General features: G+C 36.4%; 1 protein-coding gene across 1 annotated transcript; it reads right to left on the bottom strand.

Annotated features, from left to right (window-relative positions):
- Positions 1-14,972: 14,972 nt before the first annotated feature.
- Positions 14,973-17,625, bottom strand: LOC149717054 (uncharacterized). The gene is made up of 5 exons (XM_089834668.1): positions 17,362-17,625; positions 16,823-17,277; positions 15,931-15,983; positions 15,587-15,868; positions 14,973-15,166 (listed from the first exon to the last, which is right to left on the bottom strand). The coding sequence occupies exons 1-5, from the start codon at positions 17,623-17,625 to the stop codon at positions 14,973-14,975; spliced, it is 1,248 nt and encodes a 415-aa protein (XP_089690794.1).
- Positions 17,626-19,570: the final 1,945 nt, after the last annotated feature.

Raw genomic sequence — 19,570 nt, forward strand, 5'->3', positions numbered from 1 at the left:
TGAGAAATATTTCATAAAGATTGCATTCTATTTGGGTAGTAAATGAAGTAATCAAGTGAATCAAGTTTTTGGAACAGGCTTCAAATAATTTGGGAAGCAAATGAACGCAAAGGCAAAATTATGGAAAATTACGCGAATTATTTGGAAATAAATGGTAATATTTGGAAAATACGTCATATTTTACAGCAATATTTTGGAAAAGGCGTCAAATCTTACAACATTATTTTGGAAAAGGCGTCATATTTTACAGCAATATTTTGGAAAAGACGTCATATTTTACAGCAATATTTTGGAAAAGGCGTCAAATTTTACAGCAATATTTTGGAAAAGGCGTCATATTTTACAGCAATATTTTGGAAAAGGCGTCAATTTTTACAGCAATATTTTGGGAAAGGTGTCAAATTATACAGCAATATTGTGGAAAAGGCGTCATATTTTACAGAAATATTTTGGAAAAGATGTCATATTTTACAGCAATATTTTGGAAAAGGCGTCAAATATTACAGCAATATCATAAAAAAACTCTCCTTGAGAAACGAAGTGTGGCCTCCTCCAAGTGGTGTTTCTCGGGTAACGCTGAGTGCCACACTTACGGCATAGCCATAAATATATATTTGGAATTTCTAATTGTATTTAGTTCTTCTCTGGTAATTTGAAACCCTTTACAAAATATTGCTGTTTGTGTTTAGACATTTCAAAATAAATAAGACGCCTTTTGCAAAATATTGCTGTAAAATTTGACGCCTTTTCCAAAATATTGCCGTAAAATATGACGCCTTTTCCAAAATATTGCAGTAAAATATGACGCCTTTTCCAAAATATTGCTGTAAAATATGACGCCTTTTCCAAAATATTGCTGTAAAATATGATGCCTTTTCCAAAATATTGCAGTAAAATATGACGCCTTTTCCAAAGTATTGCTGTAAAATATGAAACCTTTTCCAAAATATTGCTGTAAAATATGCCTTTTCCAAAATATTGCTGTAAAATATGACGCCTTTTCCAAAGTATTGCTGTAAAATATGAAGCCTTTTCCAAAATATTCCTGTAAAATATGACGCCTTTTCCAAAATATTCCTTTAAAATATGACGCCTTTTCCAAAATATTGCTGTAAAATATGACGCCTTTTCCAAATATTACCATTAATTTCCAAATAATTCGCGTAATTTTCCATAATTTTGCCTTTACGTTCATTTGCTTCCCAAATTATTTGAAGCCTCTTGCAAAAACTAGATTATTACTTCATTTACAACCCAAATAGAATGCAACCTTTTCTGAAATATTTCTCAACTAAAATCCGCCTTTTCCAAAATTTTGATGCTTACTTCTTTAACAACTCAAACAAAATGAGACCTTTTCCTAATTTTTTTCTCAATTAAAATCCACCTTTTCAAATATTATTAGCATAAATCTCATATTTTTGTAGATTTACCTTTTCTAGAATGAGCTATAACACTATTTTCGTCGCGAGTCCATTTGGTAAGATCGAGCTCGGCTGCAGACGACGGAGTTAGGTTTTTCTGGAATTCTCGGGGGTTATGGTAAATACATGCAATTTTAAAATTTTAAAAAATTTTTTTGACCAACTTGCGGCAGGTTTAGAATTTTTTTACTATTTTTTCCGAACTCCCCGTGGTCTAATTAGTCAGAAACCGCTGTTAGTTGAGTTAGTTAGATAAAGTGCAATCCCAGTCTACATAGTGAAACATGCAGGAAACACTTCTGAATGATTTTAAAATTCAAATTAGGTTCAGATATTAAGGATAATTTGAAATTAGGACCTTCGACCAATCGCGTAACGCCCTGCCTTTCTGTTAACAAAATTCTCGTGGCACGCTCCTTGCCGAATGAAAATTAGCTCTAGATTTGATAAAATTTGCGAGCGATGTGACAATCGTGGCGCAAGACATGTAGGGTGCCGCGAGAATTCTGTCAACAAAAGGCAGGGTGTTACGCGATTGGTTGGAGGTCCTAATTTCAAATTATCCTAAAAATCTGAACCTAATTTTAAGTTTAAAATCGTTCAGAATTGTTTCCTGGATGTTTCACTATGCAGGCTGGTCTTATAATTAGAAGAAGAATTGACCAAGAATCACTTGATTTTCCGCTTCACCTACCCTTTAAGAAATGAAACGTATTGGCTGAGTAGCTCATCATTTGCGGAACAAACCTACTTTCCAAAAAAATTCAATTTTCGTCTCTTTAAGGGGGGTGGCGAATTTTGTGTTTAAGGAGACCCAGCTTTCCGTGGCAAGCTTTAGTTTGGGCCGAGAAATATGTTAGGAGAGAAAAACTTTGGGTGTTCAACAGCTGTTTACTCTACAGTAAATACGTTCGGCCTCTCCTTGGGATGTTAACTTTTATGAACACCCGAGATGAGACGTTCGTCAGCGAGAACCTGACACACAATACCCTCATTCTTAAGCTGGTTGTTGATTATCTTATTGTGGTTAAAGTATTACTCTCATTGTTTTCCGACTAGTACAAGATGAGAGCAGTTTCAGTTAAAAAAATGTGCCTAAAATTATGTGGGTCAGAAAAATCGAATAAAACGTTTAAAATTAAGAAAAGTACGGTCGATAGTTTGAAATTCAAACCAGCCGCGAAATACCGCCCAACTTGTTTTTCGGCGTAGTGACGTTGCTAATGGGACTTTGACTCATTGGTTGTTTGGAAATAGGAGAATTTAGGGAGCTCTAGACCACTGTATACTAGCTTTTCACCTTCACCGGCCCACTGGGAAGCGGCACGTATTTGAGAAGACCTTTGTAAACATAATTTTGAGTTTTCATGTTTATCATCCTTTGTTCTCTTAACTCTTGGTTACATTGTAGAGTAAGGATGATAGCGATTTGTCAAAATTTTTACAAGTAATGTCCAAAACCTCACATTTTTATGCTATTTTGGCACGGCTTAGGTTCCATGTATAATAATGGTAAGGCTTTATTTTAGCTTAATGGCCCTAATCTAAACTTTAACATATTTTTTTACAATTAAACATAGTAAAGCTATTACTTTGAACGCCAAAATTACAGTGAAACTATTTACCTTCTTTTATAACTTTCAAAGCATCTATATCGAAATGAGAAATATTAAATTAGAGAAAATGCAAAATAGTATGAAAACTACTTTTAGGTTTAAATCTACTATTTCTCCATGTGAGAGGAGGGTAGCGGGGGTAATGTAGATGTTTCGCTCGTGTTTTTACCAAACGACTATAGAGGGGGCAGTGATCGGAGCGGCGCCGAAAGCTTATACTTTTAAAAATTAATAAAAAATACTTAAGATTAATTCTATCAGTTTATGAACTAGGTAAAATTACGCCTTTCCCCAATAAACCCACCCACAATATACTAAACTATAAAATTTAACTTGTCAAAGTCGAAAGGGGAAAGGAGAATAACTTCGGAAAATATTTTAAGACTATCAGAACAAATATTTTATCGGAACCAAGCAGACTTTCTCTAAACTAAAATTATAGAATTATCATTAAATATGTTTATTCTTATAAAACAGTATCTTGACTTGTTTATGAAATTAAATTATTCTCGTATAAGAGGTGTTAACCCTTTAAAGGGAGGGTGAAGTGGAAATCCAATTGATTTTTTATCGAATCAACAGTTCTGCATAGTGAAACATCCAGGAAATATCTCCGAATGATTTTAAAATTCAAAATAGGCTCTGATTTTAAGAAAAATTGGAAATAAGGACGTCCGACCAATCGCGTAACGCCATGCCTTTTTGTTAACAAAATTCTCGTGGTACGCTTCATGCCGAATGAAATTTAGCGCAAGATTTGATAGAAGTTGCTTGCGATGTGACAATCGTGGCGTGAGATGTAGAGCGTGCAACGGAAATTTTGTCAACAAGAAGGCAGGGAGTTACGCGATTGCTCGGAGGTCCTTATTTTGAAATTACCTATAAAATATGAACGTAATTTGAATTTTAAAATAACTCGGAGACATTTCCTGGTTGTTTCACTATGCAGAATGGTCTTATAATAAGGAGAGGAATCGATCACTTGGTTTTCCTCCTCACCCTCCCTTTAAATTGGAGATAAATGGAGAAAGTATCTAATCATTAAACAATTTTGGTTATACTCCTTCATATAAAAACATATTAAGCTCAAATTTTATCTTTGAAATTTTACGAGTACGATTTAAATTAGCAAAAGCGATGAACCGTGTTGAAGGGATAGTGTTATAGCCAAATATAACCTACCTGTATTTGAAAAACTTATTCGAGAAAACCTTCTCGTAACTGGCATTGCTGATCGCCATCATGAGAACACCTTAACACTAGAGTATGCTGCAAATATTCTTACTTAAGAAATCGTATTATGCTAAAACTCGTAACACAACTCAGTCATGTCGTGCGTGACCAGAAAGGTTTCGTAAATTTCCCAACGTCTGAGTCCTTTGTTATTTAAAAATAAATTATTCCTACGCTAAAATGGCATTTTTATAGCCGACAGAAAAACCTTTAACACATCTTCAACGAGGCGTATAAACCAAGTTCCATTTGTCCTTTGACAGCACCAATCTTAGACCACTTCCCCTGTTTTGGGGAAAATCAAGCCTATTTCGAAAGAAAAAAGCGTTGATGAAAATACACGGATCGGAACTAATTAATATGCTGGGAAAAAGAGATAGTTTTGGGATAGAATTCCTCAGTTGAGTTTTTATAGTTTAAAATTTTGAATTACAGGATTTGCGACGTTTTTACAAGATTCCTTGGGTTTTTTTTCTTTTTTGGTTTTTTTTTCTTGACTTTAGATAGAACTGGTTTTTACTTTTACGCAAATCGTTTCCAGTTTCCTATTTCAATTTCTAAATTTTAAAAATACGTACTTTAACTTTGGTTGGATTTACTTCGAATATATGACCCCTTCTACAAATTACACCTGAAATAAAAACAGTAATAATAATGGAAGCACAATTAAGTTAACTACCCAATTTCAAAGTGTGTTATAGAGAATGAGGGCTGTAACTTGATGTGGAAAGCCCTAACCTAAAACTCTTAAGAACTAAAACATTTATTGGGAAAACGAACTACATATATAAAAAATAATTTCGTTTACCTTAATTTTACTGAAATTAAGGTAACAGTAAAGAAACGGCATCACGGCCAAGACACTGAAACACAACCTAATAGTATACAGGTTGACCATCGGGAATCCCTAAACTGAATTATATTCTCTAAAGTGTTTGTAATTGCATCTATTATAGCTTAATAAATGATCTTAAACAACTTATTAATAAACGGATGCACTATTTTTGAATATCTAAAAGTAAATATAAGGCGGCTTATGCATCAGCCTTAAATGCTTATCTTTTCATCAAAAACATTATGTGATTGACTTTTAGTTATATGTATAACATTTTGTGCAGCTAAGTCACGGTCAACATGAAATGTTAATAGGATTAAGTAGTCGATATTTTTTCCGTTGACTTTGCAAATGGTCCACACTACCATTTATTTCTGACCTTTTTCCTAGGTTGTTCATTTTCAGTCGTTCATGCTTTACTTCCTAACCCAAGATTTGTTTTAATATAAAATGTTCTATTAAGGAAGTAAAGCATAAACGACTGAAAATAAATTACCTAGAAAAGAAATATCTGGAAAAAGGTCACGAATAAATGGTAGTGTGGACTTTGCGTTTCAAAGCTTGCAAATAAACAGTAGAGGCATACCAAAAAGTCTTTTTAGAAAAGGTGGATTATATGAGTGACACGGTCACACGGAATCATAAAGATGCTTGAAATTCGCAACCAAATTTCTCATATCGATAAAACTTAACCTCAAATTGCACTAAATATCATAATTTCTGGTCCTTTGCGAGTTTGAAAAAGTATTTTTTTGCCTAGGATTGTGTATTAATGCAGATTTCTTAAGGACTGCGAAGCAAAACTCGTTTTTGAATACATTCCGTTCAAAATTCTATTTGAAACAGTTGTTAAGTTATAGAGAAATATACTCTCATGAAGTTCCTTGCAAATGCCTTTTTTCTGTCTTTTCGTTTCTTCGTATTAGAGTAACGCCTCCTCTACAGAGGTCCCTCAATTTTCGGCCGTTTTCGGAGGTGCAATGCTACCAGACCTTCGAGCCAGACACTTTTCCCCAGTATTTTTTGCCTTTATGGACTTATTGTCGGCGGCTAATCATTCCGTTTTCAAAGAATATTCGTAAACCAGATATTTTTGTTTGTGGCGAAGTTTTATAGGTAAATATATAAAGTAGGAGGAGCTAATTGAAAAATATAACAAATCGTCACGAGTGACGTATCTAGTCTGAAGAAATGGCGCTCGCGCTAAAAATCGTAAGATCATGGATAAAGAATGCGCGTGAGAAAATTTGTTTCCATGTTGTAGGATAGTTTGAAAACAAATTTCCTCACACGCTTCCTTTATCCATGGCTTAACAATAAATCACGAGAATCAAGTCACAGAGTAAGACGCCGGACAAGATTGTCCGTATAATCTTGAAGGAGAGAGGAATGGAGTGGAAACCCCCATACCTATAGCGTTGCCTGTGTACCCCCACCTACGGCACCGTAGTCCTCCCAGCATCCTCAGCGGTTAGGTGGGGTCGTACTGGACGAAACTGTAAGGGCGCTCCCTCTATCTTAAAAATAGAAGCTAGTTCTCATACAAATAAAATGGCGCTACGCGGCAGCACTTAGCAATCGCCTACCGAAGGGTAGGGGCGTGCGCGAGGTACATTGGGAGAGATACGGTGCCGCAGGTCGCCCATCATCATTTCCAATCCATCACAACTCCCTTATCCCTGGTATATATGGAGCCTTCACTAGGTGTTTACCCCCACAAGATGATTCAGCACATATATTGAAATAAACATGTACCTTCAGTACTCATAAATTATAATGGTTACGATTTTGTGAATAAATACAAATATAAGGCTAGTTATTAAACTAAACTTCTCATGCGAAAGACAAAAATATTTTTCATAAGAATTTCACAGACTAAATTACTGAGATGCAAAGCACAAGTATTACTAAAAACGCTGTGTATTCGTTAAAATATTGTTATATGCTAATAGCTGTAATACGCAAATATTACTAAAAAAGATACTTTAAGCACTACCAAAAATTATACTTTAAATATTAATCAAAATACTGATACTAGGTATCAAAAATATATACAAGTAATTCACGTGAGAGAAATATGAATGCTTCTACTTAATATAACCGTAGGGGGCAGTTTTATATTCAGGTAGTATTCTAACTTTATCCACTACAACCTGATATGTTTTGGTCTGATTGATCGTGATCAGTGTGTGATCTTGTAGACGTCTTATTTGAGGGCCTATAGGGACTTGACTAGGACTGTTCACGAGCCGAGCTGAGCGAGCTTTTAAAAAGCTCGGCTCGGCTCGAGTCAAAAAACGGGGGCTCAGCTCGACTCGAGCCGAGCTGGCTCGATTAATATATACATGTTACAAAAAAAATTGCTACTTCCAACGTCAAACTTCAGAATGACTATAAATGTCATCCTATGTTTAGGAATGTAGTGGTTCAGTAAAACCCGCTCTTTAAAATATGCTCAAGGTTCGAGACGAGAGATTTTTCCCACGCTTTATTTCATTTAAAAATACAACGGAACGCTATTGGTGGAGAGAATAAAGACTAAAAGGAAAGCACTATATCAGTGACTAAGCTCGCGAGTCGTATAGGCTCGATGCCTGTCGGCTCGGCTCGGCTCGACAATAAAAAAGCTCGCTCGTTAATTAATCGAGCCGCAAAAGCTCGAGCTCGTGAACACCAATAACTTGAACCGAGTTCATTAGGGGTTCACCTTCATTGTTTACGCCTATTAGTTTCTTCATTGTTTCAAAATTGATATAATTTTCAGTAGAGGTGTTTAAATAAAATGTTTTGACTTTGATAATGTTAGTTTTAGTGTCGGTTTTAGGGTCTAGAATGTCCATAGAATAGTTCTTGGGTCCAGCACTCGCCCATTCGCAAATATACGCATCGTGTCCGTAAGGTTCTAGTTCATTTTTTAGTTGCCCCAAATAATCGCCTGTGTGTAGCAAATGCGTACCACCTGGTGAGAGGTATACTAAACTATCCGTGTCACAATAAAAACAAAGGTCACCGACTAATTCAAGGTGCTTTAATAAATGTAATCGTGCCATAGCTGTTCGGTAACACGCGATAACTACGTTGGTATGTTTGTGTACGATCTCGTTTTCTAGAATATTTTCATGTCTTATTAGTACTGTATTTTCATTGATTGTTAATAGACTTTTGACCTCCAAGTCTGGATTTAGTATTAATGCATATAATCGGCAAGCATCTTTGATTATTTCGGTAGATGTGTGTCTTGTTTTTTGGCCGAATTTATCCCAAAAAGAGATAAGCATAAGTTTGCTAAGACATCTGAGACCTTCACTTTTCTCTACTTTAGTGATATCTATTTCTACACCTTCCACGTCTTTGAAATTTTTGATATAGTTCTCTTTATCTTCTTGAGTCTGGCTATCTGCAGGGAAGCCACTAGCCAGTGTTTTATACTCTAAAAAGGTATTAACATAACCTTTAAACAGTCCTCCCTGTTTTGTTTTGGGGTCGTACTGTGTCACTTTGTATGACCAAGCCTCGTACATTCGTGGGATTGTGTAACCATTCTCTACTGCGTGACGTAACTCGTCGACTACCCATGTACAATCTTTTTCAAAAGTCTTTGTCCGTTGATTTTTTTTTTCAGAAAATTTTGAATAATTCAAAAACCGTTGATCAAAGAGAACTGATAATTAACATTAAGATACATATTTTAGTTCCCCATCAAATGATACCAAATTTGAAGTCGTAGGTCCAAGCACGCGCTAAAAAACGCGAATTTTTCGAAAATTTTAAAATGTTCAACTTTTTAATTATTAGTTTTTGGAGAAAATAAATGCGATTTTCGTTATCAGGGGGTCGATTTATTTTGAGAAAGTGTCTTCAATTTCCTTGTATCTTTAATATTTCGCAAGATATTTCAATTTGTTTAAATTTATAAAATTGAGAACCCTCTAAGTTCCACCAAAAGTGAAAATTAAAATCGTTTACCCAGATATCTAAAACATCCCATATAGAGTATTCCTACCTATCTTTTTATTGATATGACGAATTAGTAAGTTCCAACTAACTTGAACTTTTCTTTATGATTAAAGGGATACATAAATGTTCTGAATTTTAAGAATATAGTCTTTCACTTCAATATTACCTGGCCGTTGTAACTGTCACAAGGAATCTTTTTTTTAATTGTAAAGACTACTTTCCCATTGGTTTAGTAGCAGGGCCGGAAATAAGTTACAATTATTATATGACGTGTATCCAGTAACCCCTCCTTTGACTGGAAAACATAAAGGACCCTGTCCTCCGGAGTGTCTAAAAATAGTGTCGAAACCGAATAGTCAAGCTATCTCAACTTCGGAAATATTTATCGGTCAAAATGTCCAGTGACCTGAATTTTTTTAAAAAAAATATGGGGCATTTTCAAATTTAATTGGACAATGTCCTGTGTCCTGTGCTTATTTCCGGCCCTGTTTAGTAGTGTTTACCTGTTTGGATTATGTCTCGTAATCTAAGCTGATGTTAATGGCCGAGCTTCACGATATTTTGACTTGACCATGAATAATCAGATCGGTCGGTCTACTCGAGCCAAATATAACCCGTAAGGTGAAGGCTCAAAGTCGGAATTTTCTTAAGTATCTGTGATCTTATACTTAAAAAGGTAGTTTGTTTATCAGTATATTTAGTCATTATGCACTCCCAATTTGACCACTAACAATAGAGGATGACTTCATATGTGGTTTAGCTGAGGCTGGGTCTACGAATGTCTAGTTATTTGCTCCTTTAGGAACGTCCTATTAAGAGCCGCAACATATTAGTTTTATGAATAACCCCTGGTTAAGCATTGTTGTTTTGAATTTGAGAGTTGTCAAACACCTGATTTAAGTCAATTTTTACACCCGAACAACGCAGCGTAGGTAGTCTACTTTGAAATCCTTACACTCCACACTAACTTATTCATAGAAAGAATGTTTAAATTTACGATTGCTGTGACGTTCAATTTCAGAATGTCTTGTATGGGTCATGAGTGAAAACAGTATTCTCAAATGATCATTGGTATGAAACTTCAAACTTTTCTATTGCCAGGCCTATCGTAACATTGTTAGTACGACAGTAGTTACCACAAATACAACTTGATTTTTAGTTCCGAATCTTAAATTTACTTCGAAACGATATACGGACCGAAACCCAAGGTCTTAATCCCCCACTATTGAAAAAAAAAAATAAAACACCCCTCCTCAGACAAAATCCCCGGTCATTTTCCCCCATTCTCAAGTTAAAATCCCCCGGTCATTTTCACCCATCCTAGAAGAAAGTAACCTTCCCCCCATTCTCAAGGCATAATCCCCTGGTCCGTTTCGACTATCCTAGAAGAGAGTAACCCCCCCCCCCATTCTCAAGGCAAAATCCCCCGGTCATTTTCCCTCATCCCAGAGGAAAGTAAAGCCCCACTCTCGAGGCAAAACCCCCTGGTCCGTTTCACCTATCCTAGAAGAGAGTAAACCCCCCATTCTCAAGGCAAAATCCCCTGGCCTGTTTCACCTATCCTAGAAGAGAATAAAACCCCCATTCTCAAGGCAAAATCCCCCGGTCATTTTGCCCCATTCTCAAGTTAAAATCCCTGGGTCATTTTCCCTTAACCTAGAACTGAGTAAACCTCCTATTCTCTAGGCAAAATCCCCGGTCATTTTCCACTCATACTAGAAGAGAGTAAAACCCCCTATACTCTAGGCAAAATCCCCCGGTAATTTTTCCGCTATACTAGAAACACCTCATTTGGATTTGATTTCTTACTTACGGTTTCAGTGTTACTTTTGCCAATTAATACTGAAAAAGTTCCTTTTTCATATAAAAAGATTTTGTTATCATAAGTAGTTACATGTGTTGAACTTCAGAAGGTTTTGAAATATGCAGGGCTCCAGTAAATTGATACAAGCTGGTCCAGTAAGACCTGAACATTTTTGCACACCTAATCAATTTCTAGGACATTGGTCCAGTCAGGCAGTGACCCCTATAAGTGTCTCAAATTTCCCTGAGATTTCCAGGTTTTTCCCCATATACTTCCCTGAGTTTCCCAGATTTTTCCCGTATATGGAGCATCCTATAGAACAAATGTTAACGAAGGAGGAAGGGTAAATAGGACAATTACATAATCAAAGGGCATCCCCGTATCTCTAATGTAATCAGAGTTATGAGCCTCCAAAGTATACTGTAATGTTAATCCTATGGAGGGAATATTCACAAACATTTTGCTTAATTACTCGGCCCCTGTTTGACGAAATCCCAAGTTTTTAGTATCGTTGAATGGGGCAAATAAGATTATAACATACTCGAAGGACATCCCCTTATCTCTAGTAGAACCAGAGTTTTGAGTCTCCAAAGATTAGTGAAATCTTAATCCAGTGGAGGGTATGTTCATGTCATGAACATTTTGCTTAATTATTCGGCCTCTGTTTGACACAAAATTGCCTGATTTCCCTGAATTTTACTAAAAAATCTAAATTTCTCTGAGGTTTTTGTCAACTATTTACTTCCCTGATTTTTCCACGTTTGTATGAACCCTGAAAACCAGGAATACATAGATTTACTACTTGGAATCCTTAAGAGACCATTTTATGGGCCTGGGTGTCTGACTGAAAGGGGAGGCGGTGTAGAAACCGTCACCGTTGACGTCATACATAATTTATTTGACGTATTTTGCGACCTGCGCCGCGACTCCCACGACCTATGCGCGGTGAACCCGAATGTAAACATGATGCGTCGTCTGAACAAGTAGACCAAGGATTACGTTTCTAAAAAGAAGGTGAGACTTGCTTTCCGTTAAAAACTCGATATTACTATTCTCACAGGGTGGAGTAAAAATTTAATTCCTTCCACTCTTCACCAAAGTTATACAAAAACAAAACATCAGTATCCCTATGCAAAGGCTTAGGGTTTAAGGGGAGGTAACGTCATCTTTTCTCGAAATTATAATAGCATTCGTTTTCAATACTGAATTTCGAGCTACACTAACTTCTAAATCGTCGACTTTAGTTACAGTTAGAGAAATTTCCGCCTCATAAACGTCGTTAACGTCAAACTGTTCCAAGTTCTCGCACTTTCCGACCATTTCGGAGCCGAAACTGATGCAGACGACAGCTTAAAAGGTCATGATCTCGATCTGCCCCACACATTCGCATAACCAATGAGAGGCGAGAAAGGAGGAGCAGGCGGTTTAAAAGTTTTTGGCGCTTCCCCTCACAGCCAATCAGATATTTGTATGGGGTCTATGGCCTCTTACAGATTCCAAGTAGTAAATCTATGTATTCCTGTGATAACTCACAGCAAGACAAGGTTGAAAAGGGGCGAAAATGAGTCAAATACTTTCAGCCTCCAGGAAATTCGCGAGAGCGGAAATAAGCAAAACACTTCAAAAGAATCCAGGGACACTATTCTCTAAAAATTTAAATGATTAGAAACCCAAATCTAAATCTAAACAATAAGGTTGGGTCTATATGAATTGGGTACTTAAAACTGTATTCTCCAAATCCAAAGCGACATTTGAATCTCCCGCCAAACATGTACCCATCCCATATGTACGTCACTTCCTCTTTCATTGCCGTATTTTTATTTCAACATAAAATTACACTAAGGTACTAAATTAATTATCTTCGATAGATTAATTATCTTCGATAAGTTAATTATCTTCGATAAATTAATTATCTACGATAAATTATCTACGATAAATTATCTACGATAAATTATCTACGACAAATTAATTATTTACGATAAATAAATTTAAAATTAGAATTTTACTCATTATAAAACTAAGCTTACCCTAAAGGTTTTGAACCGTTTAATTGAAATTATTTAAACTATTAGCCTTGCTATTAGTGATGATCAATTGGCCAATATTGTAAATTAACAGATGTCAATAACAATTTATTTAAAACAATGAAACTAGAATATCAATATCAAACAATTATCTACTGGAAAAGATGTCAAGCTAGTCTTAATTTTAATATATCATGTTTAATTTAAAAGAAGATAAAATTTATTATTTTCTGACACAAACATTTCCAGCTTCTTTGCTTAATTCTTAATTTTCAACTCTAAAATAGAAGTTTAACGTTTTTTGATATTAAAGGAGAAATATATAATTTTCGTTTTATTTGAACTAGTTTTTAAATCAATTGCCCATTTGTATGAGTACACTTACCGACAATTGATTTTACTAATCGAGACAATTACTGCGTCTTTTAATTAATATTTCATAAATACTACCTGAATATTTTTTAAATATCAAAGATTATATTGTTATTTTAGATTCATTGAGTTAAAAACATTGGTTAAGCCTTGATATTGACATCGCTTAATTTACAATATCGGCTAATGATGCTAATCTGTTTATAAAATTATATCGGAACTTAAAGTGTGACAAGACAGTAAATAACTTCAAAATCGAGAGTTAGGAACTTCAAAACAATCTCAAAAGAGTATCCGAGTTAACATAACATGTGATATAGTAAGATAATGTGACGAAGCGGCTCCGTGGACGCTGGGCAATGGCCTCATACAGTTTTGCTTGACTATCGTCAATGGTCAAGCTAAAATTCCTCTTAAAGTAGTAAATAAAAACACCTTGACGCAATCTTCTAAGGAGCTATTAGTAAAACAATATATTACGAACAAAAATGGTTTCACTTAGCTCACAAAAATTATACTTAGCTTGAAAAATTAATATTTAAATCAATGTAGAAAATTCAGTTAAGCAAAGGCTTAGAGAAGCATTGCTGTCGTCAGTCGGCAATGAAAATATTAGCTTCCCGCGTACATTAATATAAGACTCCCGTCTCCCGGTAAAGCTCGGGCGCCCCTAATAGCTCCCGGTATTACCTCTTTGGACCATGGGATTTTGCCTAGAGAATGGGGGGGGGGGTTACTTTCTTCTAGGATGGATGAAAATGACCGGGGGATTTTAACTTGAGAATGGGGCAAAATGACCGGGGGATTTTGCCTAGAGAATGGGGGATGTTTACTCTCTTCTAGGATAGGCGAAACGGACCAAGGGATTCTGCCTTGAGAATGGGGGGTGGGTTACATTCTTCCAGGATGAGGGAAAATGACCGGGGGATTTTGCCTAGAGAAGGGGGGGGGTTACTTTCTTCTAGGATGAGGGAAAATGACCAGGGGATTTTGGCTTGAGAATGGGGGGGGGGTTACTTTCGTCTAGGATGAGGGAAAATGACAGGGCGATTTTAACTTGAGAATAGGGCAAATTGACCGGGGGATTTTAACTTGAGAATAGGGCAAATTGACCGGGGGATTTTGCCTAGAGAGTGGGAGGGGAGGGGGTTACGTTTTTCCAGAATGAGGGAAAATGACCGGGGGAATTTGCATAGAGAATGGCGGGGGGAGTATACTTTCTTCTAGGATGAGGGAAAATGACCAGGGGTTTTGCTTAGAGAATGGGGGGAGGGTTACTCTCTTCTAGGATGAGGGAAATTGACTGGGGATTTTAACTTGCGAATGGGGCAAAATGACCGGGAGATTTTGCCTAGAGAATGGGGGGGGGGGTTCTCTCTGGTATGCCTCTAAGTGATCGTCCACGGTAGTAATTAAATCGTCAACGTACAAGTCGCTATTAAGTAGTTGACATGTTTCTGGGTATTTGTTTACGTAATGGTTTACGTGGAACTTGATTGTGGCCGCTAGGTGGTAAGGACTTGATGTTACCCCGAATAAAACTCTCGTCATTCTGCACGTTATAGTTTCAGTGCTTGATTGTTGGTTTAAAGGGTCGGGATTCCAAAGAAACCTCGTTGCGCTTCGGTCTTCTGGAGCTATAGTAATCTGCAGAAACGCTTGTTCTATATCTGCCGTTATAGCCACTCTTTTCATTCGAAATCGAAGTTAAACTTCGTAAAGGTCTGGATTGAGGTTTGGACCAGGTAGTAAAGATTCATTCAAGGACACCTCTCTGTTTTCGTGCGACGACGCGTCGAATAAGACTCTAAATTTAGTCGTGAGTCTTTCTTGCTTAATGACTGGTTGGTGCGGAATGTAATACAATGGTTTAGCCTCAGCTTCATCGTCGGGAACTCTCTCTATGATATCAGAAATATATTACTTTACACGAAGTTCACTTCTCCCTACCTCGCGCCGGCCATCATCTATGAAGTATTTTTACAGGCTAGAAACGGTACCGTTCCTCTCGAAAAGCGAGGCAGAGAGGTGAAAATAATAACACTAGCGTCGCGTAGTGAGAAAAATGTGCTTTTCTTACAATCGTATCATGGTTGTATCTTATGCAGCGGCTTCTCACTTGCGCGAAATACAGTTGAATCCCGCCGTTTCTAGGAAACGTCAGATTATCTTGGCAGTGGCCATTTATCACAGTTCTCTCGAGAGAGGAAATATTTTTCTCTTCGCGACTAGCGCGCGTCGGGAGGGGGAAAAATTCACGCCTCTTCACTCTTGCAAAGTTTTTTTTCGGGTTTTCTCTTCATAGATGATGTCCACGGTACTAACCATTATTGAAGTGAACTTCGCGTAAGGTAATACATTTCTGATGATATTCTTCTCTTCATATTCGTCTATGACCTTCTTATAGCTATCGAATTGGTTAACGTCTCTGCGGAATCTTCTCGATAGAGTTTCTAATCGTTTCTGAGCCATGCGATAATTATTTGCTAAACTTGGTTTGTCTTCTGCCCACGGGAGTCGTACTTGGTCTTGCATCTTGATCGTTCGCTCAAAAGTTTGTATAGCTTCCTGGTGTCTCTCGTTTAATTCCTCTTTACTGGGTTCTAATCATTGAGTTCTAATATATTTATTTCTAGAGTTTTTGTTGAATTTCCTCCTCGCGTACTCGATTCGTCGAATTTCATTACTTTATCATTAGTCGTTAGCGCCATCTGTCGCCTTACGTGAGAAACTTAAAAGAATTTCCCACGATTTTGCGGGGCGCCTTCCCGCAAAATCGCCGCAGTTTGAGTTTGAAAATTAGGCTTAGGAAGAAGTACAGCGCGAAATATGAAAGTTAGGTAATTGAAAAACAGTAAGTGGAGCCTAATAAATAAAATTTGGTATTTAGTAAATGGAATATTGATCAATTTCTTATTAAATGCGTGTTTTTACTTGGGAATTATATGTTATAAGTTATTAAAGTAACACATAATGTGACAATTTATTAATTTTAAAATGGGTCGCAAATGCTCAGTAGAAAAGTGTGTCAACACTGGTAGAAATAAAAATGTTTTGTGACATAGAAAATTAATAAATATTTAGATAGTTCAACCCTTTTTGAACTGTACCATTAAGATTCCCTACAAAAAATTCGTAATTACCAAAACAATGTTGTCACTTGTCAGTCCATTAATGGAATTGAATGGAGTAATGGACTCCAAAAAAAGACATTTGCGTTGATAATTTTTGTCAAGTTGACTATCACGAAAGCTCAAAAATACATATACTATCGGTTAATGCAGTTCCTTCTCTGTTTTTACTCGAATCTAGCAATTTACTTCCATTATCATAGCGGTTTCTAAACATTTCCTATCTATATTAAGAAATTATAGCAGACGCCATAGTAACAAATATGTATTTTTAAGTGAAATGGATGGCGCCACCACCTAATGATAAAGTTATCCGTCCGTCCCATAATTTCAAAAACGATGGTCGCGCGAGCGCGAAAACCCGATATCCAAATAGAACTCTAGAAGGATATATGTTCTGAACTCAATGGTTCTAATATTCCTAACGACTCTAAGTCCCAGAATGCCTTTAAACTTTCTCCAATATTATTTTCTTCTCTTGACTCCAAGATTAAATTATCGGCGCTTGTTTCTACTTCTCTCGCTACGTCTGACGTCATGAGTAGACAGGAACTTGTGGTCGGACCCTGCACCACCCAGCCAAATAACGTCTCCATAACGACAAATGAGTCGCTTAACCTTTCTACCTTGCTACTAAACACCTTCCAATAGTAATCAGATCCAATTATCAGTCCAATTTTTTTTTGAAGTGGATAAATATCCGATACATCTTCCGCTAACTTAAGATGTCTCTCTTCTAGATATAATTTAATGTCTCTACTTGGAATTTGTATCTTCGCTGTGCTGATATCCGGTGTCTCAATAGCTTCAATAATGATGGACTGATTATCATGTATGCTTTTTACTTCTAATTGTACTCTCTTTGTTAGAATGGAAGTAGGCTTGTTTGCGCCAAAAGGAAAATAATTGATCTTTATTTCCCCTACTCTGGGTAACTTCAATTTCTCAGAAAGGTCTCTTCACACAAATGTACGCTGGTTCCCTCCGTCTATTAAGCATCTTGCGACCTCTTGTTTTTCTCTTCCCTTCAGTAGCAAAATGCTACCGCTAGGGGGTTCGCTCATTCCTCCCTGTACTATACTATGGCTTCCCGCTTCCTCTGTTACGGTATTTTTCCCCCTCTCTCCCCTTTTGGCGCTCTCATCTTTCTCTCTTGCCTCGCAAATCGCCGTGTGATGTCGCCTTTGGCAATGATCACATTTTATTTTCGATTTGCAATACTTCGACATGTGATCCGCTCTTAGGCATCGGAAACACTTTCTTTTTCTCTTTAAAACCTCTATTTCTTCGGCTAGTGTTTTTCGTTTTACTCAGTGGCGCTATGAGCTTTGTCGCAAAACGGGCAAATTAGTTCTACGCCATTTGACAGAGCCAAGGACGTTTTTTTCTTGGGTCTCTGCTGAAACGAATATTTTTCGTATCCCTTGCTCCTATACTCCTTGGAGGCATTTCTATAATTGTTTTGTTCGCTACACAGAAAAAACAACGTTTAGGTTTTGAGCACATCCATTTGATTTAAACATGTTGAAAATCTAAACCCCTAGATTTGACGTACGAAAACTAAACACCAACTAGTACCAATGGGTGTAATAGCTAAACATATAAAAACTAAACACAACAGCGCATTGAAAGCCTTTAAAAACACGTTTAAAATCTAAACTTATCGTAAAGTGGACATAAACCGAAACGCCAGGGTTTAAACGTGTTCAAAACCTACTCTAGGTGTAAAGGATATAAACATATTGACGTCATGTAGTTAACTCGAGCATCTGAGGAAGAATAATTAATATTTTATTTGGTGAATCGGTTTTAACCCCTTCTCATGCCGAGAGGCCAAGGTTCAGAAATTTGGGAATGGGGTACATTCATTCGCTGGTGCTTGACACGTCAAAAGTCAGAATTTACTCACAAAAAAGCCTTATTAGAACTTCGCCCATATTTAGTAAATAAATAAAATTTTATTTTTATATTAGTTTTGTTTATAACTGGGTTTAATTTTGAGTTATGAATTCTAATTTTAGAAAAGTGTTGCTCATTAAACGGTTTGACTCACGCTAAAATTGCCTTCAAAAATGTTTCAGTGACCATTTCTGTTGTGAACTGTAAGTTTAGATCAGAGGTTTAGTACATATAACCGATCAAAATATATTATTTGTTATCTTGGCGTACCAACGTAAAAACATCAAAATGGGGTTTTCTATTAAAAATCAAGACGATTCTAAAGTTGCAAATAAGTGTATAGAATATGTTAACACTTTTTTAAGCCTTTCTAGGCACCTGGGACCGGTCAGTTCAACGTTTTTGCTAGGGGACGACCACGTTGACTGTTTTACCATTACCAGGGTACTTATATTTGTACGCGGCGATCGGCAAGGGTTACGACAAACGTCTAGCCTTCCAATGGCGGGGTCTTCCTCCAAAGGTTCACGCAATTGCGATGTTCTTATCTACAGCTGCGATTCGAATCCTTTATATACTACCTATTTGAGTAAGGCGAAGCAACAGGCGTATGTTTCATTTCAAACGTCAATATTAGTCAAGTCTTTCAAGAATGTTTAATTGTTCTTTTTTAAAACGATGTAAAGCTCAATAAGGCGAACAACTAACGAATAAAATATCAAATATTAATTATATATTTATTTTAATATTTAAGATAATTTTGTTTCTCAATTCAAAATTAATACGGAAAGAGTTAAAAAGCAGTCTATGTTTTTGTCTGTGTGTGTCGGTCCGTTGTTACACTAGCGCGCTGCTTTAGCAGTTCGCTTTGCTTTAATGTGTAAAGAAATCCTACCGAACCTTAATATTCACTTTTTCCATAATATAAAGTGAATATGTGGAAATATTTCTCGTAACTACGATGCATTTAGTACTTTTCTAGCTTTAAAGCTCTGTTTCATTTTGATATTCCAAGGATATTTTTAATATTATTATTTGAAATTGCTGTTTATATATTCCTTAAGCTATACTATATCTGTATATAGAATAATCCTTGATCTAAAGATTTCAAGAAGGAAGCTTAGGCCTGGACTCAATCGGGTAAATCAAATATTATCCGCAATAGGCTTAGTGAACCAAAGAGTAAATAATTGAGACTTAAGGTGAACTAAACTGTGGGTTTTATTTTCGTGTCTGTAATGAAGGGACATTAACGGTTCAGAGTGAGTCGAAAGT

Source organism: Phalangium opilio, unplaced genomic scaffold (assembly GCF_054372755.1).
Source record: "Phalangium opilio isolate 3A_F unplaced genomic scaffold, DU_Popi_V2 ptg000003l_1, whole genome shotgun sequence".
Classification (NCBI taxonomy): domain Eukaryota; kingdom Metazoa; phylum Arthropoda; class Arachnida; order Opiliones; family Phalangiidae; genus Phalangium; species Phalangium opilio.